This window comes from Monocercomonoides exilis, assembly GCF_001643675.1.
Source record: "Monocercomonoides exilis strain PA203 chromosome Unknown scaffold43-869231, whole genome shotgun sequence".
NCBI classification, from domain to species: domain Eukaryota; phylum Preaxostyla; order Oxymonadida; family Polymastigidae; genus Monocercomonoides; species Monocercomonoides exilis.
The window spans coordinates 48,317-60,587 of NW_027150588.1; the positions used below are offsets into that span (position 1 = coordinate 48,317).

General features: G+C 31.6%; 6 protein-coding genes across 6 annotated transcripts; 3 read left to right on the forward strand and 3 right to left on the reverse strand.

Annotated features, from left to right (window-relative positions):
- The first annotated feature begins 290 nt into the window (after positions 1–290).
- MONOS_10011 (uncharacterized protein) lies at positions 291–2,269 on the forward strand. Its single transcript, XM_067862418.1, has 3 exons — positions 291–340; positions 439–542; positions 584–2,269. Exons 1-3 carry the CDS (start codon positions 307–309, stop codon positions 2,099–2,101), a joined length of 1,656 nt encoding a protein of 551 aa, XP_067722026.1. The 5' UTR covers positions 291–306; the 3' UTR covers positions 2,102–2,269.
- A 245-nt stretch (positions 2,270–2,514) lies between these two features.
- On the forward strand, positions 2,515–3,291 carry MONOS_18028 (uncharacterized protein; the record flags this gene model as incomplete). The annotated part of the gene is made up of 3 exons (XM_067871007.1): positions 2,515–2,683; positions 2,820–2,947; positions 3,006–3,291. The coding sequence occupies 3 exons, from the start codon at positions 2,515–2,517 to the stop codon at positions 3,084–3,086; spliced, it is 378 nt and encodes a 125-aa protein (XP_067722027.1). The 3' UTR covers positions 3,087–3,291.
- Positions 3,292–3,542: 251 nt separating this feature from the next.
- Positions 3,543–6,484, reverse strand: MONOS_10010 (uncharacterized protein; the record flags this gene model as incomplete). The annotated part of the gene is made up of 9 exons (XM_067862417.1): positions 3,543–3,819; positions 4,142–4,280; positions 4,487–5,204; positions 5,405–5,762; positions 5,833–5,945; positions 6,004–6,115; positions 6,185–6,259; positions 6,342–6,367; positions 6,445–6,484. The coding sequence occupies 9 exons, from the start codon at positions 6,482–6,484 to the stop codon at positions 3,796–3,798; spliced, it is 1,605 nt and encodes a 534-aa protein (XP_067722028.1). The 3' UTR covers positions 3,543–3,795.
- Positions 6,485–8,298: 1,814 nt separating this feature from the next.
- On the reverse strand, positions 8,299–9,504 carry MONOS_15320 (ArlL1, unspecified Arf-like protein 1; the record flags this gene model as incomplete). The annotated part of the gene is made up of 7 exons (XM_067868190.1): positions 8,299–8,570; positions 8,663–8,783; positions 8,877–8,940; positions 9,014–9,114; positions 9,165–9,220; positions 9,269–9,361; positions 9,444–9,504. The coding sequence occupies 7 exons, from the start codon at positions 9,502–9,504 to the stop codon at positions 8,494–8,496; spliced, it is 573 nt and encodes a 190-aa protein (XP_067722029.1). The 3' UTR covers positions 8,299–8,493.
- A 48-nt stretch (positions 9,505–9,552) lies between these two features.
- On the forward strand, positions 9,553–10,619 carry MONOS_15321 (putative heat shock protein Hsp20). The gene is made up of 2 exons (XM_067868191.1): positions 9,553–9,683; positions 9,759–10,619. Exon 2 carries the CDS (start codon positions 9,820–9,822, stop codon positions 10,450–10,452), a length of 633 nt encoding a protein of 210 aa, XP_067722030.1. The 5' UTR covers positions 9,553–9,683; positions 9,759–9,819; the 3' UTR covers positions 10,453–10,619.
- A 668-nt stretch (positions 10,620–11,287) lies between these two features.
- On the reverse strand, positions 11,288–12,230 carry MONOS_15322 (uncharacterized protein; the record flags this gene model as incomplete). Its single annotated transcript, XM_067868192.1, has 3 exons — positions 11,288–11,786; positions 11,854–11,970; positions 12,073–12,230. The coding sequence occupies 3 exons, from the start codon at positions 12,228–12,230 to the stop codon at positions 11,288–11,290; spliced, it is 774 nt and encodes a 257-aa protein (XP_067722031.1).
- Positions 12,231–12,271: the final 41 nt, after the last annotated feature.

A 12,271-nucleotide genomic window follows, 5' to 3' on the forward strand; every position in this document is an offset into this window, starting at 1 on the left:
CTGATGCCCCATTATTTCGTACAGTTAAAGTATCCTATTTAGGGTTCTTTTTTCCGGAAATGTTTTCAAAAATGTAATGATTCCAAAAATTGTCTTCAAGTTGGTATTATTTGTGAAAAGACTATTATTTGATGATTATCAAAAGTCAAATCTAATAATGGTTACACAATTAGGATGGTTATCTTTCTGTATTCACATGGATACATTTTCATAAAAATTCATTAAATTTGAATTCATATATTCTTTATTTTCTATTTTCTTTTCTTTCCATAATATTGATCATGTTAGAAAATTTTGTATATCATTATGCAAAATAAAGCTGATAAAAATATTATCGATGGTTTGCTTTCTTAAGTTGATTTATAGTGACTTATGTATTCATTGAATGGTTTTTTATATCTGGAATAATATTACAAAATGTACATAAAATAAAAGCAGATGAAAAATTGCTTTCAGATTGGGAGATTAGCTTGATTGCGAGAGAGAAAGAAAGGCAACAATTGTTTGAACAGGAGCATAGTTTGGCTGTGGAAAGAATGAGAGTATGCTGCAAAAATATTTTTTTAGTATAATTTTTTTATAGAAACTTCAAGAAGAAAGAAATGAAATGAAAAATGCTGTATTTTTACAACACGTTTTTGATTTAGCTGATGAACATGAAAAATTCTTCCTCAAAATTACTGGAGACATTGCAAGAAAAGAGACAAAAGAAAATCTTGTGAAGCAACTTGAATTTAATGAATGGAATGAAAAAGTTTTCTGTAGAACGCAAAAATGTGTTGAAAATTCCATTATCCATAAAAAGCAAAGTAGGACATCAGAACAATGTAAATCTTTACAGGAATTTAATCAAATAGAACCAAATTCAAAACATCATCTTCTTCCATACTCAAAGGAAACTGTAAACTTTCATCAAAAGGATCTTTTAGACTCTAAAGCTCCAATATCATTCACTTCGGGTACCTCATTTGAGTTTGATAATGAAGAACTTACCAGATCAGCAAAAAAAGAAATTCCAAAATTACCATTGATATCACTCACGACCTTTGATACGAAGCAACCCTCGTTTGAACCATTATTTACGACATCTCCACGATTTCTTACAAGCAGACCAGTTCCAAACAAATATCATTCATCATACAAAAGGAAATGGCGAAGGCAAAGATTAGGAATTCGAGACTCCCTTGTGACTTCAAGGGAATGTGGAAGTAAAAGAGAGTTGGTTGTATTAGCTGCGAATGACAGAAGTCCTGAAAAAAGAGAAAAGACGTGCAACTTTCGTGTTTCTGGCCAAGGCAAAGTGGATGCGCATGGCATGTCTATTTCAACGAGTGTGCCCAAAGAAATAGAACAAATCTCTCCTTCCTCTTTTCTTCAAATCATTATGTCGCCAAAGACATCTGCTTCTTCGTGCTCAACAGAACTTTCAAATTCACTTTCGTCGCATCGTCGTTCTTGCGACCCGTCTTCTTTTCCTCTTCCGCTGGAGATCAACAGCCCCAAAACGTCTTATTCCCTCCGCTCGTCTTTCCAACGTGACGGCTTGGCAACCGCTCCGTCGCTTTCTTCTCGTTTTTCTCGCACTCGGCGCTCTTTCCAAAGAGACACACAGCATCTCCCTTCGCTCAAAAGCCAGGACAGCCTGCACAGCTGCCTCACCCCACGCGCTTCAACGACGCAATCCTCTTTTCGCTCATCAAAAAAACCGGCAGATTATCCTCAAACTTCCTCTGCTTCTGCGTTTTCTCCGACTTTTTCTTCGTTTGCCCCTTCTCCTCTGTCGATCTACTCCTCTCCTTCGGCGCCTGTGTTCGGTACGCGCTTCTCTATCGACCCGACGGTGTGGGGCAGCGCTCAAAACTGCGCGTTTTCTGATCGCTCGCCTTTTGTCGCTTCGAAGAAGAAGGATCTGTTTATTCCGCACAAATTCGAAGAAACAATGAACTGGAACTCATTCGACACGGAAAGCGCTGAAGAGATCAAAAGGCTCAATTGGCCAAAGTCGATGAAAAAACCGTATTTTTGCATTGATAACACGGCAAAGATATTCAATCAAGATTTGAGAAAGAAAAATGAAGATTTGGATAAAAAAGGTGATTGAATAGTTGATAATTATAAGTGCATATATTTTTTTTTTCTTTTTTAATTTTTTGAAGTCATTATTTATTATATTTATTATAACTTTATTTGCAAATGCATTTTTGAAACAAGTTATCAGTTATGTCTTAATTTATGGAAAGATATTTACAAATACAAAAGAATAAACAAATATTTATTTTTTTTATTAAACAAAAATAAAGATGCAAAAAACAATGAATATAAAAAAACAATAATAAACGTCCAATTTTTTTATTTTTTTATTTTTGTGTTATGTTTTCAAAATTCAATTAAGCATCCAGCACTTGCATCCAGAATTTCGAAAAAATGTTTAAGGGATATCATTAAAGAATGATTCATTCTATTGTAATAACAAATACAGAGGGATATATTGTTTTTAGTGAGTATTTTGTTGAAATGAAAAGTGAGGAAAGAGCTGAGTGGAATCAAAAACTTTTCGAAAAGACGCAATATGACTGGAGCCTTGGTGGGGAGCAATGTTGCATGATAGGCTCATTACTGTGCGTTTTTGCCCAAGTAAATGATGCGCGAATTTTTGTAGTTGGAGAAGAGGATGAAATACTATGTATGCTTTGATGATTTTAACGAGAAAAGAGATTTATAATTTTAAAAATCGATTTTGTTTCTTTTCTTTTAATTTTATTTTTTGTGGAAATGAATTCAATTACCAAATGTTATATTTTTTTCCTCCTATTGAAAAGTGTATCATTTTCTTGAGTCGCTGCTGACGGTTCTGCAGAAAGTTGTTTTAAAAACAAAAATCACTTGGAATGGGATTGTTGAGGACTATCCAAAAGTTAGCTTAGCAGTCAGAGAGATGGTTAGTTCGGTATGTTTCTTGTTGCATTTCTTCCCCTCTCTTCACAAATTGTTCATTTCTTTCAAAGGGTCGAGTGGAACATTTGAATGCTGATCCAATCGACAACATTTTGAAGTTGAAGCAACCTTATTGCAAGGACAAGCATTGAACATTAAGCAGCATTGCAAAAAAAATATACATTTCAATTGTTGAACTTCATTTCACAAATGTGATGTCCGAAAGCAGTTTGCCAATATCTCCCAAAAATGCTTAGAATTCATTTAACTTTGAAAAAATCACTTCATCGCAATTTTGTTAAAATGTAGTTTATTATTTGCATCTATAGTTTCTTTTTATTGTTGAAATTAAATATTTTAGAAACCAACTGTTTTTTTTTTCTTTATTTGACAAATGAAAGAGTTGTTTTTGGAGGTAAAGATGAAAATTCGTTTCAGAAACCAAATGAAAAAGTAAATACAAGCAAATACAGAGCTCAATTTTCCAAATAGAGGAACTCCTGTTTTTCTGAAATATTCACGATGGTAATTTCAGGGAAATAATTTCTTTTGTAATTTTTTTGGTTCGTTCTTCTTCAAACAAGTTCATTTTATTTTAAATATTTCTCCAAGCTCTCGATTGTTGGTAAATGTGGTGTGTGAAGTCTACATAAAGGAGGCTAATTATTATTGGGACAAAAAAAAAATAAAAATGAAAGTAAAAATGAAAAAAATACAAGAAAGATATTTCAAAAACAAATTGTGAAGTGAAGCAGGAATCTAAATGGTTACATTTATGAAGTAAAAGAAATATTGTTAATGAAAATACTTTGTAATTGTGTTGAATGTTCCGATAAAAATAATTATTGTTCGGCTTCTTTATTATGCTTTCTTTGCTGGTAATTGCTGGAGAAGAATATGAGGAATTTGCAGAGCATTGCGTTTATCAATGGTGAATATACACACAAACAACAAGAAAATACAGAAATCAGTATGCAAAAAATTCCAATGCAGAAGAAGAAGAAGAAGAAAAGAAAATTATTTGAAACAGTTTTAAAAAAAAAAGGAAAAAAAAATTGACAAGTGTTTTCTTAAAGAGAAAAACATCCAACAATGATGGTGCTCTCTCTTCGAAGCACAACGATTTCAATCTCTCTTTCTCCCTCTCTTCCTCTCCTTCTCTCTTCCTCCTTTCAAATACAACAATCAGAAAGATATATCAGCATACAGAAATAAGACGCGGTGTAAAAGTGACCCCTTCCATTTCCTTCTCTTCTATCATCTTTTTGATCTTCTTTTCCTGCTCCTTCCGCTGCTCTTCCCACTCAGCACTTCGCTTTTCAAAGGGGGGAAGCGAAGCAGCAAGCCTGTGGGAATAGAAATGGTTGGCAAAACAAACAACAGATTCATAGTGAAAAAGGAAAAAAAAAATTATTTCAAAGTCGAATAAGCAAAATACATAAATTCAAAAAAGATTTCAAAATATCAAGTCATTCTCTATCATCTCATAATATCATTAACTCAAAAAATCATTTCCTCACCAAAAGTTGTGTGCGATGAATGATAAACACACTTGTGGCTCATCTTTTCTGCTTCCAGTTTTGGTTTGTGTGGCGCTATCAGCTCTTCCTCCTTCAGCACTTGTGCCTCAACCAGCTTTCTGTTCTCCTGAATCTCATTCCTCTTCAAATACAGCAAGTGAGTGCGATGCAGCGGAGACGAAGAGAAAGAAGAAGAAGATGATGATGATGATGATGAAAGGGAAGGAGAAGAAAGAGAAGAAAGAGAAGGCGAATTTGCACTGGCTGTGTTTGTCCGAGAAGACGAGCGTGTCGAAGAAAGCGTCTGAGAAAGATGTTCATCGGCAGCCAGAGCAGACGTCAGCACAGATACATCAGCAGGCTCATCAGCAACCTCACCAGACGGTGCTGCTGTTTGTGGTGAAGTGAGTGCGTCTGCAGAAGATGCCTGAGAAGGAGAAGAAGGAGAAGCAGAAGGAGAAGAATGCTGAAGTTGTGTTTTGAGAGGCAACGACTTCGAAAACCGAGGAGAGGAAAGAGATTGATGCGCAAACGACGCCTCAGCGCTCTTTCCAGGCGATTGTGTGTGTGCCAGCTGTTTGGAAGACAAAGAAGAAGGAGAGGAAGGAGGAGAAGAAGAGGAGGAGGACAAAGACGAAGTGAGAGAGGCTGAAAGAAGCGGGGTGTGTGTGTTCGAATGTGGTGTGGAATGACGTGTGATGAGTTTGGGGGTGAAGGTGCACTCAGGATCGATTGGCTCAGGCAGCGGTTCTGCAGAAGAAATGGCACAAACACAATATTATTCCATGTTTTGAATTGGATGAGGGAAAGAGAAGGGGGGAAGGGAAAAAGTTTGATATAATTCAATGAAATAAGGGAAAACAGGATTGTTGCACAATTTTTGGAGTAACAGATAAAATTATTATTGAAAAAAGTGTTTCAAAAAGCAAAGAATATAAAGCTTCACAGACCTTCTATTTTCTTTTTTGCCTCCACGATTCCATCTTTAAAAGCCTTTTGTGTTGATGTTTTCCCGTAATTTTGAGCCAAAATTCTCGACCTTTCGCAGATAGTTGGTGAGTGTGTGCATTCGGCTGGCTTGTCTTTCTTTCTTCGTTCCTCCTCTTTTCTCAGCATCTCTTCTCGCTCTCTCATTCTCTCTTCATGCTTTTCCTTTGCCAACTCTTTTCTCTCTTCAACATTCAGCTCCCGAAGCGATGGCGCATCAGAAAAAAAGCTTCTTTGGGAAGTCAAAGAAGCAGGAGTATTTAAAGGCGTATTGTTTTGAGTGCTCTTTGGTGTTTGAATTTTTATCTCTTCCATCATTGACTTTCATTCAAGAATAATTATATTACAAATGTTTGCATAATAGTATGTTCAAAATTTTTGAGATGCACACTCTGTGAACAAGTTCTGCTTCCTGTATAGCATATAAACGATCAAATACAGTTCCGTCTTTTGACGGATGAAATGAAGGCGTGTCTAATGCCTTCATTTGTTGAGAAGCTATTGCTATTTAAAATTTGTTAATATTCATCTTTTGAATCTTTCGGAAAATAATCAATCAAACTTGTTTTTTCTGTTGTGCCCTTTACAAGAACTGGACATTTTTCTATTATTCCATATGTTTCTTCTTTGTTTCGAACAGGAAGAGGACCATCTAATAGAAGAGGGTGATCCTGCTAAGAGTTGAGGATTACGCAATAAAATAATAATATCCATATTCAAGCCTAACAACAGATGAGTCATACCATTGATATTTGAAAAGCTGTACTTGAAACTTTTGGAGTACCAGCATTTTTAGTCAAAGATTTTGAAAATTTAGTCTAAAGCAAATTTTTTATCAGACAGTATTTCATCAAAATAACAAAATTCAAATATTAAAATGTATTTCAAATAAATTACAACTTTGACAGATTCTAGTTTTGCATTTGCTGAAGTTAAAGATTTAATTTTTTGTAAGTTTTTGGTATATTAAATTGTTGAATAAATTAAATGCATTGAGTCAAACATGCACTCTCTGAAATTGTATCCAGGTATCTGTTTGTCATGAAAATCAGCTGCCACAAATAAGATTTTTAAGCGAATGTGGATAAATCAGCATATATTACACTTTAGATCATTCAAAAAGATAAAGTTTTTTTTAAATTATCCCCAACTATTTCATTAATATGAAAACCAAAAAAGACAGGGATATTACGAAAAAGAAAGAATTGCTTTGGGTTTTTCTGGAATATCAGTGAAGAAATGATTTTTGTCGAAAGAATGTTCAATTTCCTGCACAACATTAATTTTTCTATTAACAGGTTTAACTATTTGTAATTAAAAATTTTCATTCGGTATTTTAAGTTTTTGACATTTCAATTCGTTACACCAAAAATAATTCTAATTCGAAAAAAAATAATTCAAATTCGAAAAAGAATAATTCAATTTCGTAATTAATATTTCTATTTCGAAAATTAATAATTCGAATTCGGAATTAATAATTCAAAATCGAAAATTAATAATTCGAATTCGGAAATTAATAATTCAATTTCGTAATTTATTAATTCGATTTCGAAAAAGAATAATTCAATTTCGAAACGACAATTTTTTGATTTGTGGAATTATTAACTTACGTTTTGCTGTCAAAATACTCTTTATTTTTATCTCGTGAGGACACTTTGTTTATGAATATTTAAAAAATTATGTATTTTCTTCAAATAATTTTCATTCATTTTGAATGAAGATTTACAGATATCGCATAAAATACCGGACATCGCACAAAATACCGGAAAAGAACAATTTCACAATAACCACCAGAGATATTATTCTGTTTTTTTTTCATTAAATGTCTTATTAATTCAAATTCGTTTGCCATTCAAAACTTTCAAAATAGAATCATTTGTGCTCAGAAATATCAATTTTTGAAATTTCTGAGAAATAGGATTTTGAGTTTCTTCGAGATTTCGATGTATATTTTTTCTGAGCACAAATGAAGCTATTTTGAAAGACTTGAATGTCACATGAGTTAGCATTGTTAAGATATACTTTGAGGAAAATTGTCAGAATTATTCCTCTTGCAGTTATTGTGAAATCGATCTTGTCCGGTATTTTGTGCGATGTCCGGTATTTTGTGCGATATCTGTATTGACTGAAGTTAATTTGAAAAGGAAAGAAACACATTTTCATGTTTAAAACCGATATTATTCAAAAATTTGCCAATGAAACAATCACATTATTGTGAAAAAATAATTCAACAATCGTGAATAAATTCTTTTAAATTTTATTTGGTTATTCAATAGAATGAATTTTTATTAAATTATTATAATTTGAGTGATGATTTTCGAAAATGAAAAAAATTTTTTAAAAAAATTGATTTATTGATTGTTGCAATTAAAAAAACAGTTTTTTATGAGCAATAAAATTTGATTGGTTAAAAAATAACTTGAACTTTTCTGAAATCCATTCTCGAGAAAAATTTAAAATTTTAGTTAATAATGAATTTCGAAATTGAAATAATCATTTTCGAAATTGAATTATTAATTCCGAATTTGAATTATTTTTTTTCGAAATTGAATTATTTTTGGTGTATCAAAATGAAAAAATACATCAAATATTCCTAAATCAATACAAAAAAATTGTAAAAAAAGGTATGTTTAAATAGATATAAAAAAATCTCTTCTTTTGACAAGGTGGCCGAGTGGTTAAGGCGTTAGCCTGCTAAGTTAATTCCCTTTGGGAGCATGGGTTCAAATCCCATCCTTGTCGTTCTTTTTGATTTTTAATATGTTCATTTTATGTTTTAAATGAATGTTTTTTCTTTATTTAGCTTTGTTTTAAAGGAAGAGAATGATATTTTTTATGAAAAATTGAAAAGCAAAAGTTACATAATACTCCAATCAATATTTTAACTTAAAATTAATAAAAAATACAACATATAAAAAGGAAGTGAAAATGAAATGATTCATAAGATGTGTAATATTCATTAAAACACTTAAATATTTTGTGTAGTGGAATATTATTTATAACTTCAGAACAAAACCAAAGTTATATGGAATAATTTATGTTAAGTTCTTTGTTATGTTTTTTTCTTTTTATTTTTCTTTTCAACCTCGTCAATCTTTTCAACAAGCCATTTAAAAGCTTCCTGTATTCCTAAAATAATAATAATAATTGAAAGAAAAATGGAAAAATATTTTTTGTAAATCAACATTTCACTTTATTCATGTAAAATATCCTTTAAATACCATCTCCCCGTAAAGCAGAAACTCGAAGCAATCTGAAAGGCCTTGAAACTCCCCATTCCGCTGGTTGACAATCTAACGCTGAAGTGACTACATCAAGTGTCTGACAATCTGGAAGATCACTCTGATGTTTGATGAAAAACAAGAAAAATTTTGTTAAGAGAGAAAAGTCAGTTTGAATCTCAGATGTGTACTTTCAAAATTAATATATGCACACTTTGTTTACGCAACACAAAATTGGAATTGAACTGAGTTCAGGTTCTCTAAGTAATTTTTGAAGTCTGTAAAAACAAAACCAATACAAATAACATCAAATTTTAATAACTTATCACCAAAAACAAAGTGATGCTAAACTCTTCTTTTGCTTCAGTAAATTTAGATTCATCGGCTCCATCAACAACAAATATACATGCAGAAGCGTCATCAAAATGTGTACTCCAAAGTTCTCTAATAATCTAAATTTTGTTATCAAAATTAAGTAAGCAAAGAAAAAACTTATCAATACCTTCTGACCTCCCATATCAACGATTTCCGCATCATGACCAAAAAGTATCATTCGTTCTTCAATCGACAAATAGTTGGAAAATACTTTTAATAATCACAACAAACCAATGTTTTGCCCCAGCGTTGGGGGAATGTTTCCAACATTATATTTCTTTCCACTGATTATTTCGGAAATTTTCAATAAAGTTGTTGTTTTCCCTATTAAAAACAGTTAAGTGAAAAAATCCCATCAATTCCATGAAAAAAGTATTATTTTATAAACGAAAAGCTTAAAAAGTACCAGAATTGTTCAGTCCGAGAAGGAGAATTTTTATTTCTTTCTTGGAACTGCCACAACCCATTTAATTTTATTAAGGGTTACTGTTAATGTTTCAAGAATCTTATTTAACCTTTCTATGTTTTTTATTGAACAAAGTTAAAAGGTTCAGATTTACGCCATCATATTCAAAAAGTAGCTTATTGAAAGTGAATGCGGTTTCATTATTTTTACAGTTTCATATGATGAATTTAAAGAAAATATGCATGCAACCATTAAGTAATTTGTCTTTTGATCTTTATAAATGTATATAAATACTAACTTCCATCAAATTTTCAGGCATTTATAAAAACCAATCTTATTGAACTTTTTATTGTGTAACAATTACAATTTTACAAAAATGGCTTTGTGGAATTTACGTCATGATTTAAACTCTCTCTTTTCTTCACCATTTGTATTTGATGATCCATGGGAAGGATATAACGAACTGAGGCGTAGAACTCTTGATTTGTTTGATACGCACGTTCCTTATCTTGAAGATGGATCCAAAGGAGATTCAGATGGAGAAGGAGAAGGCAATAATAAAAAGGGAAGGAAAGCTCATTCGTCAACGAATCAAACAGCAATCACAAAAAAGAACTCCGATTCTGCAATAACAAAAATGCAACAACCATCATTTTGGATGCCTCGATGCGATGTTAAGGAGACAGACAATGAAGTTATAATTTCAGCAGAACTGCCTGGATTGAAAAAAGAAGATATGAAAATCGAATTTGACGAAGGAAATAACACATTGATTTTATCTGGAGATAGAAAACAAGAGAAAAGCGAAGACAAAAAAACTAAGCACGGGAGATATTATTACTCCGAAAGGAGTTATGGATCCTTCAAGAGATCATTTAGACTTCCAGAAGAATGCGCGAGCAAAATATCAGAATGCAGTGCAAAAACAAGTGATGGAATACTTGAAATTCATTGTCCAAAAGATGAAAAGAAAGCTGAAAGCAAAAGGAAACAAATATCAATTGAATAATGTGATGAAATTTCTGAATGTTTTTTATTTGTTTAAGTATTACAATTTATTGTTTTTACTTTTTTTTAAACATTTTCGTTACATATTTTGTAAAATTTTGTATTTTTTATAGCACTTGTTGTTCTATTTCTTTTCAACCATTCAAAATTGAATCAATATGTCTTTGATTTTATTTTTAATTAAAATAAGAAAAAAAATTTAAGTATATACCAAAGAAAAAGTTGAAAAATGCATTTTTTGTTTCGATGAAAAGGAAGAGGAGTTTGTTATCTTTCATTGAATCAGATGATAAAAACAAACAAAGCGCAATTTGCAGTTTCTATAACAAAAAACTTAAAAATGAATGAATCAATCAATCAAAAAAAAAAAGTAAATGAAATAAAAATTGTATTTACAACAAATAAGAATATATTTGATAAAAAATATTCCTTTTAATTCCTCACATTTGCAAATTTCAACAACGAACGAAATGTGCTTATCTTGAAGGACGAAGAGAAAAACTTTTCATTTTTAATTTGTTATTAAAGCTTTTTGAATAATAGGTTCAACAACAAATTAAAAATGAAAACAAAAATTGCAAATTAATGTTAAAAGTTGTAAATGTAATTTGAAGAAAAATTAGTGCTTCAGGAAAATAATTAAATGCATTATTTTAATGTGTAAGTATCAAAGAGTCGTAAAGAGAACAAAGATATTAATTTTTTCCAATCAATGTTAAAATCTTTCTTTGATGTGCAAATAAAATAACAACAATGATTACCAGAGGACAAGTAGTTCTTGATTTAAAATGAAATAAATTAAGTTGCTGTTAAAACCAGAACATAAAGGATTCATTTTACTCTGTTTTGTCTTTGTTGGCTTCTTCTGTTGATTCCTGTTGATTTGCTGCAATATCCGAAGAAGGAGAAGCTTCCGCTGATTGGGCAACTTCGGAAGATGGAGAAGACTCGGGCTGTTGGGTGGTTGAAGAAGATGAATCAGAATGCTTCACTTTGTTAAGAACTTTTGAAACTTGAGGTTCGATGTACTGCTGATACAATGGTTCAACTTTGGGCCACACTTTTTCCATGAAGATTTGTGCTGTTTTTGTGTGAATGTTGTACTTTATAATTGCAGGTACGATAAGAATTGCAACGCATGCGGTGAAAGAAAGAAATGCTCCTTTAAATATTTGTGCAAAAATTACACCAAAAATGAGTCCAATTGTTACTAACAATGGAGCATTTGTAGGGCTTGATAAAATTTTCTTTACTGATTCTTTTTCCGTAACTTTCTTGCAAGAATTTTCACACGCATCAAATGGCTTCATAAAGTAGTCAATTGCTTCGTTATCTCTTTTCATCAAAAAAAATTTCATGATAATCAATTAAATAACATTATAAAAATATAACCAAATCAAACCCTCCTTCATTTGGCTGAACCAATTGCAGCTTCTTGAAGCACACATCGCATAAATAGATCTGAAGGCCAAAAAGGACAAAATATGATATTGTTGTAAGGTCTGTTTTTCTTACAAAACTAAAAATAATTGAATCAATGCATATTTCCATATAAAAAAGAATTATTAAATGTTGAAAAAATGTCCAATTAATTATCCGAAAAGATTTCAGAATGACAAACACAAAATCAACAATAAACAAAATCCACAGCAAAATGTAGCCAACAATGTTATCCAATCTCAATGAACTATAAATGAAATATGGATAGCCGCTCAATTTGTTTGCAGTTACAAAGTCTCTAACTTTATCGTGTTTTCCCAAAGTCGCAAATGACTCCATTAAATGATCAATTTCGATCCAGAACCTATGTTAAAACATTC